Source organism: Heteronotia binoei, chromosome 17 (genome assembly GCF_032191835.1).
Source record: "Heteronotia binoei isolate CCM8104 ecotype False Entrance Well chromosome 17, APGP_CSIRO_Hbin_v1, whole genome shotgun sequence".
NCBI lineage: Eukaryota > Metazoa > Chordata > Lepidosauria > Squamata > Gekkonidae > Heteronotia > Heteronotia binoei.
In genome coordinates, this window is record NC_083239.1 from 1,293,383 (window position 1) to 1,312,219 (window position 18,837).

General features: G+C 41.7%; 1 protein-coding gene across 1 annotated transcript in view; it reads right to left on the reverse strand.

Annotated features, from left to right (window-relative positions):
• Positions 1–18,837, reverse strand: part of CAMK1D (calcium/calmodulin dependent protein kinase ID) — a 154,672-nt gene that overhangs the window by 2,329 nt on the left and 133,506 nt on the right. The window contains exons 9-10 of the mRNA XM_060257866.1: positions 4,974–5,061; positions 3,530–3,668 (exon numbers count right to left, since the gene is read on the reverse strand). Of these exons, the coding sequence (XP_060113849.1) occupies positions 3,530–3,668; positions 4,974–5,061 (227 nt within the window). The remainder of the gene's footprint in view (positions 1–3,529; positions 3,669–4,973; positions 5,062–18,837) is intronic.

An 18,837-nucleotide genomic window follows, 5' to 3' on the forward strand; every position in this document is an offset into this window, starting at 1 on the left:
AGGACTAACTGGCTTCACCCAGTGCTGCCGCACAACTGCCACTGCCACCCGGCCCTACCTTGTCTACCACTCCTGGACTGCATGAATACATTCCGGAGTTCAACCCAGACCACCCCAAGGACTGCGACACGTGGGAGAAGAAGCTGAACGACTTCCTCCAGTACTATAAAATCACGGATGAAGACCAGCAGAAGACACTCCTGCAAAGCATCTGTGGCCTGGTGACCTTGCGGTTGGCCGAGAGTCTCATCTCGCCCACTACGCTTGAGACGGCCACTTACAAGGACATTGTGGAGAAGTTGACCAAACACTTCACACCCTGGCCAACCTGCACGACCCGGCACATCGATTTCCACAAGCAGAACCAGAAGTCCGGGGAAACCATCACTGTTTTCCTCACGGAACTCTGCCGCCTAGCCCTGGACTGCGGTTCTTCAAATCTCGAGGAAGTCCTCCTCGACCGCTTCGTAACAGGCCTCCGGGATGAAAAGATGCAGTGGAAGCTGGCAATCCATGAGGATCTCACACTCACAAAGGCACTCAGTGAGGCTGCAGTGTACAAGAAATCGCATAAGGAGCAACATGCAACTGGGGCACAGCAGGCCGCCTCTGCCTCTGAGGACTCCGATGGGGACAACGGCCTCAAACTTCACCAGGCAGCCCCAAAGCGCCCGCCGCCATGTGTGACTGACACCACGGCGGCTCGAGAGTGCACCAGCTGCGGGGAACTGAACGAGCACCGCTCCTGCAAATTCCGAGATGCCATCTGCCACCAGTGCAGAAGTACTGGACACCTGGCGAAGGTTCGCTGTTCCAAGCCGACCCACCAGACATCAGGGGGATTCCCGAAGTGACAAAATGGCCAATGGCATGAGGCTGCCGTTGTGGAAGAACTACACGCCTTCACAGCAACAAACAGCCAGGTATGCCAACTGTCCATGCCCTCCCTAGAAAAATTTAAAACCACCGTCCTAATTGAGGGCGCTCCTGGAGATTTTTAAATGCTTGGTAATTGCATCCATTTTAAACATTACATATTTTCCTCTGCCCCCTTCTGTCTCTGCTGGAGTCATGCTCATCATTGTTTGGCATAGCCCTCTTTTCCCCTCCATTTCTAGATTATAAATGCATGTGTCTATGCAGAACTTCTGACATTAAGAGTGGTTCAGTATATGGTCTGGTCATTATTAAGTTTTGCTACAATCAATCTTTTCAATGACACTTCAAGACATTTGGATCTACAAATCCAGAGGGAAAATCATCAGGAACGGATGGCTTTCAGAAAATGTCCACTGGAGATAATATTTAACTTAAGACTAATGGAGGCTCACACTACAGAACCAGAATTCTGAAATGACTACATCAGCTTCTAAATTGTCATAATGGAACCAATTCTGCATAGGTTACAGCAGTGGCTTTCCTATTTCCACAACGCTTTCTGAAGAATCAGGTCATACCCTCAAAGGACCCTGAAAACGGCCAACTCTGCTCTGAATGAATTCACAGAGTGCCTGGAAGTGCACTCATTGTGAGGACACAGCAGGAGTAGGTGGGTTGACTGTCTTTTGCATAACTGATCTTCTCATTGAGAAAGCTCAGGGCAAAAAAAATGAGTAATAGCAAACTTGAATAACAACACATTCCATGCCCAGCCCTTCTCTCTTCTCAAGGCAGCTTCTTTAACTCCTTCTTTCAACTTGTTCTTACTAGAACAGCTAACTTAGTTTAGTTTAGTTTAGTTTATTTATGATTTGTATCCCGCCCTTCCCACCAGGTGGCTTAGTCTTAACAAAGCCCAAAGAAATACTTAAACTTGCCTCCTGACTTACATGTTTTGCAGCCAACTATTGCCAAGATTCAGTAGTCTGTTTCCTGCTAAGCATTCAAAAGATTGATTGCTACTTACCTACTTTCCTTGTGCTTTGTTTTTGCCAAAATACTATTTCCTTATTTCAGTGTACTGAAATGTCTAGGAGGTAAGGAAGTCCCCCTTCACCTTTCAGCAGTTGTGAAGCCCTGTGTCTTGCTTTATTCCAACATGACATGACATGAGCTAACTCAGTGGAACAGGCTTCCTTGGGAGGTGGTGGGCTCTCCTTCTTTGGAGGCTTGTAAACAGAGGCTGGATGGTCATCTGACAGCAATGCGGATCCTGTGAATTTGGGGGGGAGGGCGGTATCTGTGAATTTCCTGCATTGTGCAGGGGGTTGGACTAGATGATCCTGCAGATCTCTTCCAACTCTATGAGTCTGTGATTCTATAAGAAAGCCTGTTTTTCTGGACCAAAGCAAAGTTCAGATCATTCTGAACAGAGATGCCTCTGGAAACTCATAAGTACGCTGGAGATGGCCATTCCCCGTTTAGGCTTAGCAAAGATAGATTGTCCCTTTTCAAAGCAGTTGCAGTAGGGACCATGTGAAACAGGCAGCCCTTTCTTAAATGGAGCTAAAGGCCTGCTGTCTCACCAAACCTTTTTTTTTTTTTTACAACGATCAAATTCAAAATATGTATTACTTCACAGTGGTAGAGAACCACTTTTTAAAATAAGGAAATCATAGATTGGTACATTTGTATTGTCTGAGGTAGCCTTCCTTTGAACATGGACGTTCCATTTACCAATCATGCATTATAGCACTCCATACAGACCTGCCTTCCACAAATGTCTTTAGAGAGTGGCCATTGCCATGTCTTGTGCCAGTGAGTTACAGAATTTTATCTTTAGATCTTTATCCCACTGTCAGCAGACATTCTCGAAGTGGCTAATGGATTGTACAGATACTGGGCGTTTTTGCACTGACCTTACTCGGGAGCGACGCCCCTCTTCACTGCGCAGCGTCTGCGCGGATTTCGCACTAATTGCTCCACAGAACCCGGAAGAGCCGCAAAGTCCCGCAGCTTTTGCGTTGCAAATGTAAACTGGTTTTTGGCGGTTTACATTTGCGACGCAAAAGCCGCGGGACTTTGCGGCTCTTCTGGGTTCTGCGGAGCAATTGGTGCGAAATCCGCGCAGACGCTGCGCGGTGAAGAGGGACGTCGCTCCGGAGTAAGGTCAGTGCGAAAACGCGTGAAGAAACATGTTCTTGCCAGCTGGAGAGCTTCCTCCAGGGGGCAGTACAAAGCAAGGCTCACCTAAGTTATCCTATCAGGTCTCTCTGGCAAAGAGCAAGATTCAAGTCCGGGAGACCAACAGGATTTCCAGGGTATGAGCTTTGTCTTTAAGGTGCTGCTGGACTCAAAATCTTCTACAATTGTCAGTCGGGAGCTTTGACTCTTGAAAGTTTATATCCTGTAAATTTTGTTAGTTTAAGGTGCCACTGGACTAGAATCTTGCTGCTCTAATGCAAGCCAAAATGGCAACCCAGTTACCCAAACACCAACGCAGCTACCTAAAGAGCTGGGCAGGTAGAAAGGGTTTCAACCTGGGTTAACTGTTGCTGTCAAGCCATTTGGCCACAGCAGAGATGATGGCTAGAATGACCCCTGCCATGCACGGCAAGATCTGGCAGCCACCGGGTGGTCACATACTCACAATCCTTCTTGGCTGTTCCATCGGAGAGGGGGTTGGCCAGACTGAGAGCGCTTGACACGTTTACATTTGAACTGTCCAAACTGCTGCCGAGGTGTAATCTTCTCATGTGCCTCACAACTGCTGTGGCATTAAATGCTTGCTGGAAAACAAACAGGGAGAGAAAGAATGCTGGATCTTCAGCACCACCACCAATATCTGTCAAATGAACACGAAGGCTGTACGTCTTCAAACCACTCCCAAGGGGCCAAACAAAAAAACCCAGCCTAACCAGAGTTGGTGGCTGACTCTCCTACCAAACTAAGGTTGCCGGGTGTGGGGTGGAAAATACCTGGAGACCTTGGGGGTGGCTCTGGGAGAGGGCGGGGTTTGGGGAGGGGAGGGGCCTCAGCATGGTACAATGCCATAGAGCCCACCCTTCAAAGCAGCCATTTTCTCCAGGGGAGCTGATCTCTGCCAGCTGTAAAAGAGGGAGATCTCCAGGCCCCACCTGAAGGCTGCCAACCCTACCAAACCATAATGATCAAATGCAAAAATATTTCCTCACTGGCAGGCCATGTGCTCACCTCCTGCATTGTTTGATTGCACAACTCCACCCCAGAATGATTCTCTTATGCGAGAACAAGGACAGTGTTCTAAATGGTTAGAGTGGGAATGGCATCATTGAGCCCCCTGGAGCCCCCACCACTGACACGGAACCTGCCACTGTACTGCAACAGGCCACAGACATTGCCGCCTGCCCTCTCTCGCTCCAAGTCACAGCAACAATAGCAGTCAAATGGAACTCACTGGCTCTTTTCCCTCCCCCACAAATGAGAAGTGTATGAATTTGTTTGGATGCGAACGGAGGCAGGATGCTTAGTGGGGAGGGGCCACTGGAGGTAATTTTGCCTAGACTGCTCCCTCCCTTCATTACTAGCCATCTGCAATGTTACTGTCCTTAGAAAAAGCCACTAGAAATGAGGAATGAAGTGATAAAACCCAGCACATATCAGAAGCACCAAAAACTTTCCAGTCTGCCGAAGTTCAGTCGTGCTTGAGTCTGACAGCAATATGACAGACAGGTCTAGTTACAACGACCTCTCACTGTTTTTAGCAGATGGATGCTGCTGTAATGTAGGTATTCTAACAATTATATTCCAGTTGGAATTTTTTTGTGTTGGGATGGTGACAGAAGGCAATGTTTTTTATTTTTATGAGTTCTTCCTTTGGAAGACAGAAACTAGAAAAAGAAGACAAAAGGCCCAATCCATTCTCTTGGGTGCTCTTTTGCAGGGCTCCAAAAACAGCACTTCTTTGCAAAATAATCAGTCAATTGCATTAATCTAAAAACTCTGGTGGGGGCAAAAGGTGTGATGTATTTCACATTCAGCTCTGTAAAAAAAAAACCCTGGATAAAGATTAATGTCAGCTCTTCCCAACATCAACTGAAAACACAACCGCTTACTCTCCATTTGCTTTTTGCAAAGTTCTTGCGGATCTGAGCACTGACAGATTCATGGATGTTTTTACTGAGGGCTGTGTCACCAGCGATCCTGGAAAAAAATAAATAAAAGGAGGCATTTTGAGAAGGTGCTGGTTTAAGAACAGGGTTTTCATAGCAATCTTGTCTTTACTTTACAAATAGCCAGCAGTTCTGCTGGGTTTTGGTTTTTTTGCCATTAATTTCCTTGAGAAATACACTGTGTAGATAATTAGAAAGAAATAAATACTTAGGCAAATCTTTGCATTATTTTCTGTACTACGAACCAACCATTTTCCAAAGCTTACTGATGCCAGGCTGTCCATGTCATCTATGTGCAATCAGAGATCACGCTTATGCCCCCCCCCCACTTCTGCTTTGCCATCTGGCATCAGGCCCATAGCTGAAGTGGGGTCCACAGGGCCCCATCACCTAAAATGGAGGACAGGTCCCCCGCCCCACCACTTACTCTCCCCCTTTGCCTCCCTCGGTCCCCTGCTGTGCGGTAGATTCACCTGGCACCGCAGCCCACGGGCAATCTCCTCCTGAAACCCAGGTGGCAACAGCGTGAGGCAGGGCCAGAGCCCCCCCTGCTGCCCCATATGCGTCTGTCACTCTCTGCTATGGGACAGTGAAACGGCACCTTGGTTGCCACCTGCCTGCCCACTGACCGACCAACGGCCAGAACTGCTGCTGACCCCTGGGCAGCATGGCTGGGCAGCAGCAGGAGGAAAGCACACTCAGCCCCGAACTCCCCTCTAGTTCTCTGGGCTGGCCCATCGGGAGCAGCAGAGCGAGGGGGCGGGAGGCATTGGAAGAAGTCCCTGAGTGGATTCCTGGTGGAGGTTCCTGCCACACAGCATGGTGGTTGTGGGGAGGGCTTACTCCTGAGACTTCCACAGGAATCCTTGGTTCCTGGGGGATCTAGCTTTAGCCCCCCTAAAAAAAATCCTGCCTGTGGCCCCACCAAATTTGAAATCCTGGCTACGGCCATCTGGCAAACTGATTTCTGTATTTTGGACATCATGCTTGATGTGAGACCGACACACACAGATACCCCATATACGCAGCTGTTACCCCTCAAAATCAGGAATGACACTGGTCCCTGTTCAAATGGTATCTAGTGTGATGAGAAGTAATCCTGATTCCCACAGTGCACCGACTATACACAGTTAGCATTATGAACGCCTTGGGCCAAGAACTTAGTGTGGGTGCGCGCCTATCAATATAAAGTCTTGATCATTGTAGCGCATTGGAAGTTGTTTTACTTTTAAAAGCATGAGAAGTTATAATCCAATTCATCAGAGGCTGAAATGGAGCTATCAGCAACAAGCCCCATAGTGTAATGGTTTGAACTATAAAAGAAATTACCTCCTTGGTACTGCTGTCTTAAAGTAATTGACCTTCATTATTTGTATCGGGTTTTATGGTGAGGGATGAGTCCTGAGTCCTTGGTTCACTCCAGTTCAATGTTTTTTATAATCAGCTTGTTCTTCAGTTTCACCTTTCCTCTCTCTGCCTGAACAGACTTGTTTGAGAACCTCTACTTTGAGGTCCTTGTAGAATGGCCACAGCAGCTGAAATGCTCACTCACAGATTTATTGATATTCCTGTCCTTTACATCTGATCTGTGATGGCTTATCCCCTTTCTTTAATAGGATTCAATCTAGCCTGTGTAAGACACAGCTAGACATGCCGAAAGGATATCACACACACACACGTGCTTGCAAGGCTGCACATAATTGGAACCATGAACAGACAGCATCGTTCAGTTCCTTATCTGTTCTCTGAGTGGTGCTTCAACTGCAGGACCCCCAAACAGATTGCAGTTCTTGCAGGTATGTACTGAGGGAGCAGGAAGGACAAAGGAAAGATAAGAGGGCCCTCCCTCCTCCCAGCAGTGAGAAAAGGAGATGAGAGGGAGGAACTAACCATTCCTTCCTCCTTCCCCTAGTGGTCCAATCAGTCCCCCAGAGGTGTCAACAGATGTGAGATCCTTGTGCTTTAAGTTAGGGAGGGGGAAAGTACAGCTACTTTGTAAATGGGACTCTAAAGGCAGAGTATAGAAACGGGTCCTGCTTCTGGAAGTTGAAGAACTGCAGCTGTGGGCACTTTTGCTTGTTCCAAGGTTTTGTGCCTTGATGTCAACATTCAGTTGCCATTCTGTAGTCAGGGAGCAGCACTTTCAAACTGGGGAAGAATCTGTAGGTTATGGCAGATCTTCTTGCAGCTTCTCTCAAGCTGTCATCACCTTCATGGTGGGAAGTAGATCTCCATCCACATAGAGGTTTTTGTCTGCATCTGCATCCAACACAAAATGTTCTTTTTTGGGGTGGGGGGGGGAAGCAACCACATGGTTCATTGCTCTCCCTGTCCTTTCACCATCCCTAGCAGGCACTTTCTCAACCTGCTTTCCTACAGTGTTTTTGGGCAGAGCACAGTCCAGGCATTAAACAGCAAGGACTTATTCAAAGACCATCATCTGGGAGGCCGAGGGGAAGAGTCAGGTGAAAGCAAACAACTCACCCAAACATGGTCAGAGCACACAATGAGACCTATCTCTGCTTTCATTACGTGGCCAATAAGAGAGTTCGAAAGTAAAATACAGTCTATCCGAGTATAGATATTAAATCGTGATGAGTAGTAGGTATAGTTCCTATCATCTGTGTGAAGTTGTCACCAAATGTCAGATAAATAGAATTTCTGAAAGAGAGTTGACAATTTGGTAGATTTTGTTTTTGGTTCGACGAGACATCAATTGGGAGCGATCAAGCTCATAGTCATCTATAAGGTTGAAGTCTCCGCCAATAAGGTGACCTTCCTGGAAGTCTTGTAGAGCAGTCAGCGTATCCTCTAGAAAGCATAGTTGATTGGAGTTAGGAGCGTAGATTCAGGCTATGATAATCTTTTGGTCATCTAGAACACCTTTCACAATCAGAAAACATCCACAAGGATCAGTTTGGGTTGCTTGATGTGAAAATCTGACTCTTTTGGATAAGAAAACGGCAATCCCTCTTGAGTTGGAACTGCCTGGAGCGTGAAACTGAGTCTAAATCCATGAAGCTTTCAAAGGAATAACATTTGGATTTCTCAAATGCGTCTCCTGAAGCAGCGTAATGTCAGAGTGCAATTCAGATTATTTAAAATTCTCTTTCGTTTAATGGGGTTGTGCAAGCTGCGGACGTTCCGAGAAGTTACATTCCAGGAGGAGCACATGGTTCCAGAGGTGAATTATGAGAGATTTTAGAGGACAGAAGCTGAGTTAGAGGTAGAGTGACAAGCAAAGAATATAGTGCATAGAGTAGCTATGGCACAGGAGTGGAAAGTGCAATAGTTGTAAAGAAATAATAAGAACGGAGCAAAAAATCAATTAAAGGAAACTTACTCTTTGATATGAATATGCCCAGTAATTACTCTGAAGTTATTAAGCTGGAAACAATCAGTTAAGTAATAAATTGATTGTAGATAAAATGTAGCTAAAATAGATCAGAATGAACTCAGTTTATCTAATAAATATTTCAACAATTAATCAAGTGGATCACAAAATTACAATAAATTGATTATGAGAATCACTGATGATATTTAAAATTTCTATTCCACAATTAAGGAGCTATAAGATGCTATAGTCAGTTACTCAGTATAGAAGTTTCTTCAGAATTGATTATAAAATTGAACACTCCTAGGACAAGTATATATATAAAAAAGGATAAAGATGAAACCTGAATTAATGAATTAAATTGAATGAATTATATGCAAATTAATTATAGTTAAAATAGGATAAGGTGAACTATAAATGTACCAAGAGTATGAACACCTTATGAATCACCTTCAGTTGAGCAAGAAAGTTTGAGTGTAAGAGCTGGTGCCAGTAAGTTGTGTGAAGGATGAATGAGCTGTAATACAGAGCAGTGTGTGAGTGTGAAGTTCTATTTTCTAATTGAAATTAAAAGAGTATAAACTACTGTGGTGATCTGCAGACAGTGACTAAAAGTGATTAGTACAGTAGTTTTTGTGGAAACTATAGTACGATAGAAGATACTGTTTGTATATAATGAAGAAAGTTAAAAAAGAAAGGAAAAAATGGCAGATGGGAACAAAAGAGAAAAGGTTATGCTAAAAATATGTAGCTTTGGTGCATGCAACTAGAAGTTGAATCACAATAGTCTCGTGTAAATCTAGGAAAAAGAAATAAAAAAGACCCTAAAATTACTGGAATAAACACCAAAACAAGAGACTATTGAGTCACAGAGGCAAACCCAAGAAGACCTCCCCACCCCTTCCCCAAACCCCGATATACAATGCATTCTAAATACTACATAAAGTTAAAATGCACCAAACAATTATGAACCATCAACGCAAGTCACTTTAAAGAGCCTAAGGCAATAAGACCTACAGATTTAATTATGGAGAAAACCACAAACAGTTAAAGCAAAGAATATAAGGCAATGGGTTTGCCTCTGTTGCTCAATAGTCTCTTGTTTTGGTGTTTATTCCAGTAATTCTAGGGTCTTTTTTATTTCTTTTTTATTTCAGCTTTAAGTAAGGAGGAAACCACAAGCCTAGTAAACTGTCATTCAGTCTTCTATGGATGACAAGGAGGATGGGTGCCTCCGCTTTTTTGCGTTTTAAATGTTTTATTGATTTTTAAACAGAAACAGGAGGAACTGGGGAAGATGGGAATAGAAAAACATTAATACAGCTAATAATACAGTTATAAACCATTCTGCATAACGATAAATCAATATTACAGGATATTTCTATCACCATAATATATAGATTGTACGTCCTCATTTAAACCATCTGTTTTCAAATTACATTTCTATTTTGGATAGTTAAAATAAAGTAAAGAAGTTAAAATAAAGTAAAAGTTCACATCAGTAAATCTTAAATATCTAACCACACATAGAACTTCTCCCAATATTTTCTGGCTTCTTCCTTAGATTTCCCAGCAAGCAGCTGCAATAAGTAGATAAGTAGTCCATCTCTGCTGTCTCGAGTATTTTCTCAATCAAGTCTGCCCCCATAGGAATTTCCTGACATTTCCATTTTTGTGCAATATGTGTAATATGTGATATTACACATAATATGCTGTAATATGTGATATTAGATGTCTTGTGTCTTTTGCGTAGTCACTGAGGTAAATATTCAATAAAAATGTTTCTGGTTTAAATTGGATGTGTCTTCAACATTTTCTGTAATAGTTCATGCACCATCTTCCAATACTCTTTCACTGTTTCACAAGTCCACCACATATGATAAAACGACCCCACATGTTTTGTACACTTCTAGTACTTTTTTTTAATTCAAAAATTCTTTATTGTGAATTCAATAAAGCATTGCAATAAGGGCAACAACAAGTATTTGTCACTGACATTCGTACAGTGATCAAATATAGAATATTAAATATTAAAACTGAAAAAAATATCAAAAATAAATCAAGTTTCTATAATAATGTGATTCTGGAACTATATTACATTCAGTCATATAACTTATTAAAGGATACCATACTGCCACTACTTTACTTTCGTATTGGTCAATAGGTGAATCTGAAAGATTGTAGGACAATTTATACAACACAAAGTGTTTCCAGATTTTTTCATGCCATTGTTCTATAGTTGGAGGGGAGGAACCTATCCATTTTGCAGCTAAATTAGCCTGGCTGTTGAAATTAAAATTGATATTAATTCTGCTTTTTTCTTATTTAAGTTAGGAGCTATACCTCTACTGAGGAGTACATTTTCTGGTGTAGGGTTTACAGTATATCCTGTTATTTCTGCAACCTGATGAAGTACCTTATGCCAGACTGTATTTTTATGCAGGTCCACCAAGAATGTAACAAATCTGCTGGTTCACCACAATTTTTCCGGCACATTGGTTTATATTCTTTGTTTATCTTGTGCATAATAGTAGGAGGAAGATACCAGCGCATCATTACCTTTATAGCTTGAAACCTGACACTAAATACTCTTGAACTAGGGGACACCTAAATTTCTTCCCATTCAGCACTTGTAAGAGCCACCTTACAATCTCTATGCCACTGTCTTTGGTATGGAAAAATTACTTCTAGTGATTTGTTTATCTTATATAATTTGGAAATTGTTCCTTTGGGTGGATGCCTGTTTAATATAAAATTCAAAGTCGGTTAATGGCCTAAAGTTTGTTGTATTTGTGGTGATTCTATTAAACGTTTCAATTGTAAGTACCTATACCACATTATAGGTTGGCCTAGTTTCTGCTCCATTGCTTGTTTTGTTAAAGTTTTTCTTTTCTCTGTGATGTCAATTAGTCTAGACATATTGGCTCTTTGCCATATTTTAGAATCAAATGTTGACTGTCCCAGGAGAAACCATTTTTGATTTAAGACGATAAAATTGATATATCAGGAGCTAATTTCTGCTTTCTTCGGTTCCATATATCTATAAAAGTGTCCAAAAAAAAGTTTTGTCTAAGTGCGAGTTTATCCATCCATGTTGGGTTCCACAGTACATCAAAAATACAATTTGGCCATAGTGTCTTATATTCTATATATTCCCAATTGAGGATTGATTTCCCTTGATTATTGGTATCAAATTGGCAGCCTCATAATAAAGTGCCAAATCAGGTAGACCAATACCACCTCTTTCTGGTGATCGTCTTAAAGTGGAGTGCCGAATTCTAGCTTTTTTTATATGCCCACAAGAATCTGTTAACCTCACATTGCCATTGTTTCAAGACTTTTGGTGTTATTTGTATAGGAAGAGAACGAAGTTAATTGTGGTTGAGATACAATTATTAATTTTAATTTTAGCGGTTGGGTTTTTGTAAATAGCATTAATCGCTGTCTAATAACAGTTTTAAGAAATAAATTTCAACGTTGTCGAATGCTTTTTCTGCATCCAATTATATTAAGGCAGCTTCCTGGTGTTTTTACTACCTGTATGCTTATGTTGAGCTTCTAAAATCCTAATTTTGTCCTGAATAGAATTGATTTGTGACTTTCTTTTTTCAGATATGCAGCTATGGATATGAACTGTCTGCATAGGGTGGCTTTAAAGGCCTCCCAGTGCATTAGAGAAGTGTCTGTTATTTTGTTTATTTTAAAAAAGTTTTTTTTTATCTCTGATGAAATTTGCTCCTGAATGCTTTTCCTTAATAAAATTAATTTATTTTATTTGATTAATTTGCCTTATGCGACATCTGGCGTCATAAACATCAAACTGAAAGAGACTACACGTATTATACTGCTAGATTCAATTCTTACACCAGAACTGATTATATCTTATTATCACAATCATTAGTAGGAAAAGTGATTTCAGCCGATATAGGCATTAAAGCATGGATGAATCATGCACCTGTGTATTGTCAACTAGCAGATGTTGCACAATATAGAACAGCCACACAATGGTCTTTAAATAAATTAAGTTTTTTTTTTATCTCTGATGAAATTTGCTCCTGAATGCTTTTCCTTAATAAAATTAATTTATTTAAAGACCATTGTGTGGCTGTTCTATATTGTGCAACATCTGCTAGTTGACAATACACAGGTGCATGATTCATCCATGCTTTAATGCCTATATCGGCTGAAATCACTTTTCCTACTAATGATTGTGATAATAAGATATAATCAGTTCTGGTGTAAGAATTGAATCTAGCAGTATAATACGTGTAGTCTCTTTCAGTTTGATGTTTATGACGCCAAATGTCGCATAAGGCAAATTAATCAAACTGGTGTTCTGTGTGGAGTTTTAGATTTAAGTGAGGTTTTTTTGCCTGAGGATTTATCGAGAATCTTATTTGCAATAAATTTAAGGTCTCCCCCAAGAATGATAGGTCCTTCATGAAATTCCTGCAGAGCAAGCAGTGTTTGTTTTAAAAAAGGAATTTGAGAGGAGTTTGGGGCATAAATAGAACCAATGGCCTAATCTGGCCACTGAGAGTGCCTTTAACAAAAATATATCTACCTTGCTGGTTGCTAAGCTGCTGTTTCACCTTAAATTGAATTATTTTACTAAAAAGAATGGCTACACCTCTGGTTATAGTTATCTGAATCGTTTTTGTAAGAATTTTGAATGGTATCAATAAACAATCCTTGAAGGTTTTATAAAATTCTACGGGCAAACCATCTGGACCAGGTGATTTGCCATTCTTTTGAGATGCTACTGCTTCTCCCACTTCTCTTATCGTTATTGGTTCATCAGAATTTTCCGTTGTTCCTCTGTAAATTTGATAAGATTCTTCTGTTTGAGATATTCTTCTAAATCTTCATTTGGGACTTGTTTATCTTCATATAACTTTTTATAGAATTGTTCCACAATTTGGCATATCTCCTTTCTTTTAAACTTCTTTGTTATTTTCATCCCTCAATACCATTATTATTCTTTTGGCACTTTCTTTTCTCAATCTGTATGCTAGCCATCTTCCCGGTTTATTGGCATGTTCAAAATAATTTTGTCTGGCAAACTTCAACTTTTTCTCCACTTCTTCCACAAGTAAAAGATTCAATTGGTGTTGTATTTTTTATTTTATTTTGAAATTCCTTTTTTGTGGGATGTGCTTTTAAATCCTTTTCAGCTTTCTCTGCTTGCCTCATCCATTTTTGAAAGTTTTTGGCTCTTTCCTTCTTTTTCTTGACATTAAACCTAAAATATGCTTTGTCTGTATCCCAAACGACTTGCATCTTTACCTCATGAGTTATACTCTGTTTAAAAAAGGATTCCATTACTACCTTCGACAAAGAAAGTTTTTTTTTCTTTTAAAATTTGGGTATTTAACCTCCAGCCTCTTCCCATTTGAGCTTCTTTAATTTTTTACAGTTAGGGGATTGTGATATGAAATCACTCTTGGTTGAATTTCAGCCTCTACTAAGTCTTTCATCAAATCTACAGAAAGCCAACACATATAAATTCTTGACCAGGATTGATGATAAGTAGAGTAATAAGTAAAATCTCTTGTTGTTGGGTATCTTGTTCTCCATTTTAAAAGTTTTTATTAGTTTTAAGAATTGGGGATAGGGGATAAAGAAGGGATAAGAAATAAAAGTTACAAATCAGTCTTAATCTGCATAGAGCGTACTTTCAAAAAATACAAGTCTGCATCTGCTATACTTAAAATACATGGATTGTCACATATTCTCTTTTAGTTTTACATCATCAATATTTTAATATTTTGTATTATAATTCTTGTTAAAATACCTATTGGATTTGACATTTCCAGTAAAAGCAATTTTATAATACGGAATACAGGAAAAATGAGATATAAGTTCACACCAGAAAGAGAAGGAGAGAGAGTTTCCCCTTCCCCCCTTCTCTACCTTTGCCTCTGTCTAAGTTTCGCTTCAACCCCAACTCTCTGCTTTTCCTGCTTGTCAAAAACAATGCCTCGGGATTCAGTAGTGAAAAGAAAGAAAACTTACAGTCTTCATAGTAGTGATGCAGCTTGTCCCATTGATGCAGAGTTGCTTAATTTAAAAGAAGAGAAAGAAAAGTTCGGCAGTCACCCTTGAGCCATTTAAAAATGGCGATTGGGACAGCGAGGCTTGGAGCGAGCTGGAATCAGGGGGCAGCCGCCACTGTCACCCATGTTCAACTGCTCAAGCTGCTTGCCTTCCAGGACCCTGGGCCCCAGAATAGAGTCTCCCCTTGGAGGGAGACCCCTCTGCTGCTAGATTTAGAAGCGGCTCTGGATGTGCCGGTCCGAGCTACTCCTAATGACAAGTTGCCGAAACCGGAAGTCGGTATCTTGTTCTCCAAGAGTATACTAGGTTCAATTCTTCTGCTAGTATGAAAGATTTTTGGATCTGTCCTCTGGTACATTTTGAAATCTCAACATATAAGCTGCTCTATCCATTTCCAACTGGATGACTCGGGTATCATATATCTTCGCTCTTTTTCCAGCTTTTGTATATTACCACCACTTAAGCATCTAGAGCCCTCAATGCTTTATTAGTTTCTGCTGTTTGTTTTCTATTCTCTTGAAGTTCTTGTTTAATTTCTGTCACTTGTTCTCCTATATTGTCTACCTTGTCAGTCAGTTGTGCAATGGCTGTCAATAGGGCGTGTTGCATTTCTTTCATGTCTCCTTGCACAGTTGCAGCAGTGAGCTTTGCTGTACCAGGTGGGAGGCTAGGCGATGGGGTCAAGGCTCTGCCCTGTCTATTCTCTCTTTCCCTTTTTTGTGTGTGCCTCTTTGAGTCCAGCAGCCATCTCTCTTGCTCTCTTGTTTTATTGCTATAATATTTCCTCTAGAATATCGTCAAATACCTATTTTGAAGCACCATAGATTTTTTACTATCCACAGCCTTTTCTCTGTTAGCTAAAATCAATGTTTTGAAAATATACTAGCTTATACTAATTTGTTTGGGAACACCACCTTCTAGTTTATGTCAACAATCTAAAAACAAACCCAAGTAATGATACACAGAGAGTTAAACAATATCTTCTATCAACAACAGATGTTCAGCTATGAGAAACAGCAAAGCAGAAGTCAAACGCACAATGACAGTAGTTTATAAAGTTGCTCCAGAGTTCAATCCATTCTGGCCCATAGGGGCCTGTTTCAGCTTCTCCAAGACCAAACTTTAAAAGTTATTCAATTGGTCGATTCTCTTCTTCCAAACCACTGTAATCCACAAATAGGAAAAATTTAAAAAAATAAAAATAAAAAATCAGAACACCAAAGAAAGAAAAACAGATCCCAACACCAAGCTTGAAGAATTAACTTTATAATCCAGCAAAAGAGGCAAACATAGAGAAAAAAGTATTCAACCATTTATAGGTCATCCAATTCTTTATATCCCATGGAGAGAGAAAGAAAAACCCAAAAACTAAAAAACCATAGGACCATATATTCCAACCAAAAATTTTATAATCCAGCAAAATGTGTAGGAAGAACCAGTAGAGCAGAGGAAACAATAGTTATTTATTGCAGGAAAAAATGTAGCTCCTTCTTGTAAACCACTGTCAAATCACATTTATCTCAGTATATAATCTCAGTATATAATTACTACAAAGTTTCATTCAGAATACACATCTTCTTCCCACTGACCAAAAAAAAAGCTCTTCTGAAATCTCTATAAATTTAAGGCCAGCAAAGTTTTATTCAAAGTTTATATTGTCTTTTCAACACCCCTATGGGGCACGAACTTCACCACCCAATAATGACACTGGAAGGCAGCCACCGCTAAACAGCAAGAGTTCTTTTTCCTTTTGGAAGTTCAATTTAAATCAATATAGACCAGCTGGGAGTATTGACACCAATGTGAGTTAAACAGTCATTGTCGGCACAATAATGAAAGAATCCAGGAACCAGGGTAAAGTCTTTTAGAGGCCTTTGAGAGTGAAAAGAAAAGGGAGCTGGGTGATCCCCCCCCCCCCCCGCGCTTCTCCACGTTTGCCTCTAACTCCACTCCGTTCCGGCTTTTCAGCTCTTCAGCGCTCTTCCCAATCCACTCCTCTAAATTTTAAAAACAAGTAAAGGAAGATAACTTACAACCTATTGTTTGTAGATCAAGATTCAGTTAGATATGCAGAATGCAGAGTTCAAAGTTGCGAGAAAGAAAAGAAGCTGGTGTTCAACCCCGATGCCATTAAAGATGGTGATCGGGACAACGAGGCTTACAGCGAGAGTGGACTCGGGAATCAGCCGCCGCTGCAATCCCTGATCAAACCTTCAAGCTGTCTGCCCTCTTGGACCCTTCCCAGAGTCCAAGAATCGGGTCCACCAACACGATGGACCCCTCTGCTGTCCAGATTAGAGAGTGACCCATGGGAGCTCGTCCGCAGGCGTTCTCTGTATCGGGTCACCAAAACTGGAACAGGTGCCTCCGCTTTTTGGAAGGGTCTTGAGCTGGTTTAATTTTAAGAGTCTTGAGTCCATTATTTTTGCTCATAGTAAGAAGACGCTGAGATCGTTTACAGTAGTAGATTAACCCAGACCTGTCCCTCCATGATTGAAGGGGTAAGGTTCGAAGGTGGTTACATGGATTGGACTATTTCAGATTACAGGCTGAGAATCACATTTTTCAGTGCTTTCTTGCATAAGCAATATTTGTGAGTATAACAGGAGGGAGCAAGCAGGTGTGTGTGTGTGTGTGTTTTACGTGCAGGGAATTTCTGACATGGGAGAGCTTTAACAATGCTGCTGTCCACCTGTAGTCTACATCCCAGTCTAGAGCTATATACTAAATCAGCAGATCAGGGCCACATTGGCACTAAACATATTTTTCTTTAAACTTGGGGGGGTTTCCAAGAAAATCTGAAATGAAAATTGAAATATATAGGGGATTTAAATCCTCTCCCAATACATTGGCATTGTCCGGTGCATGTGCAGACAGTGCTCTTGCCAGATCAGAATGGAGCCACTCCAAGCCAGCCTGGCAGTGGATACTGGCAACCGATCTGGGCCTGGCTTCAGTATCAAAGGACAGCAGCAGCAATTTCAGCCTGGTGGCAGTGGCAAAGTAGGGGGGCTCAATAATAGGTGGTGGCGCTTGGAGCCATGCCAGGCTTGGTGCTAGGGGGAATATTGGAGTCTCCATGCCTCCTACTGAACCACAAGAAAGGTATCAGGTGTGGGGAATGGGCAGCGATGGGGGGAGGTATTCCCCCCCCCCCCCAATCATGGATCCCGACCTGCCTATATACTAATAGCCGAGTCAACCAAATCTTTGGATACTTAAATCCAGAGATTGGTGCTATGAACAAGCAAGATAGATCTTTCTACAAACCTGAAAAGGCCCCCCAGGTTTGTAAGAAAATGTTAATCTAAAAAACTTTCTAGAAAACTTGACAATGATAAAAGGAGCACAGTAGCTTTATGCAACAGATTCCCTCATTGGCTGTTGCTGGACAGGTTGGGTTTTTATGAGTAAAAAGTGGGTGGAGGGGGCAGAGCCCTTCCCAAACCTATTTGACCCTTGAAGGAGGATTCATTGGGGCCAGGCCTGACTTCAGTTGCCAATTCCAGGTTTGGAAATTCCTGCAGATTTTGTGGAGTCTGAAGGGGGCACGGTCTGGGGAGGGGCGAGTCCTCAGCTGGATCTAATGTTATACAGCCCATCTTTCAAAGCAATTATGGGGAGGGGGATATAGGGGAAAGTGGGGTGCCGCCCCACAAATCCTTCAGGGTTCCCTATCATGCAAGTGGACCTGGTCCAAGGGGCTGGCACTACACAACTGGGACACAGTGTTCTTAGGTAGAGGCTGCTGTGGGGAGGGGAAAGATGAAAAGCTTAAGACAGTGATAGATTAAGGTAGGTTGGCTGCTGGATACAAAGGAGATAGGGTTGCCAACTCCAGTTTAGGAAATCTCTAGATAGTTGGGTGGTAGAGCCTGTAGAAAGTAGGGCTTGAGGAGGGGAGGGACCTCAGAGGGTATAGTGCCACAGACACCATCCTTCAAATGAACTATCTCCTTCAGGGAAACTAGGGTTTCCAACCTCAAGGTGAGAGCTGGAGATTCCCCAGAATTACAGCTCATCTCCAGATGACAGTTCCCCTGGAGAAATGGCTGCTTTGGAGGGTGGAGTCTATAGCATTATACCTTGCTGAGGTATAGCCTTGCAATGCTAAGGAGAGAAGGAAGCAGGAAAGGGGGAGGCTATATGGGGCCTTCAGGAAAGGGAAGGAGGAAACAGTGGGGGAGGGGAAAATGAGATGCCCTTCCACTTCTCATTGTATTACCTTAGGATTTCCCTACCTTATTCTGAAGTACATGTAGACCAGACCTCGGTTCCTACTAAATGGGCTTACAGTTTGAATCCACTGAGAATCATTGGGTCTTTTAAATAAATATAGTTAGGATTGAGATGCTAGGTTAATAAAATTCTGAAGAGACTGTTTATCTTAGCAAATAATAATTGCAATGATTTCCA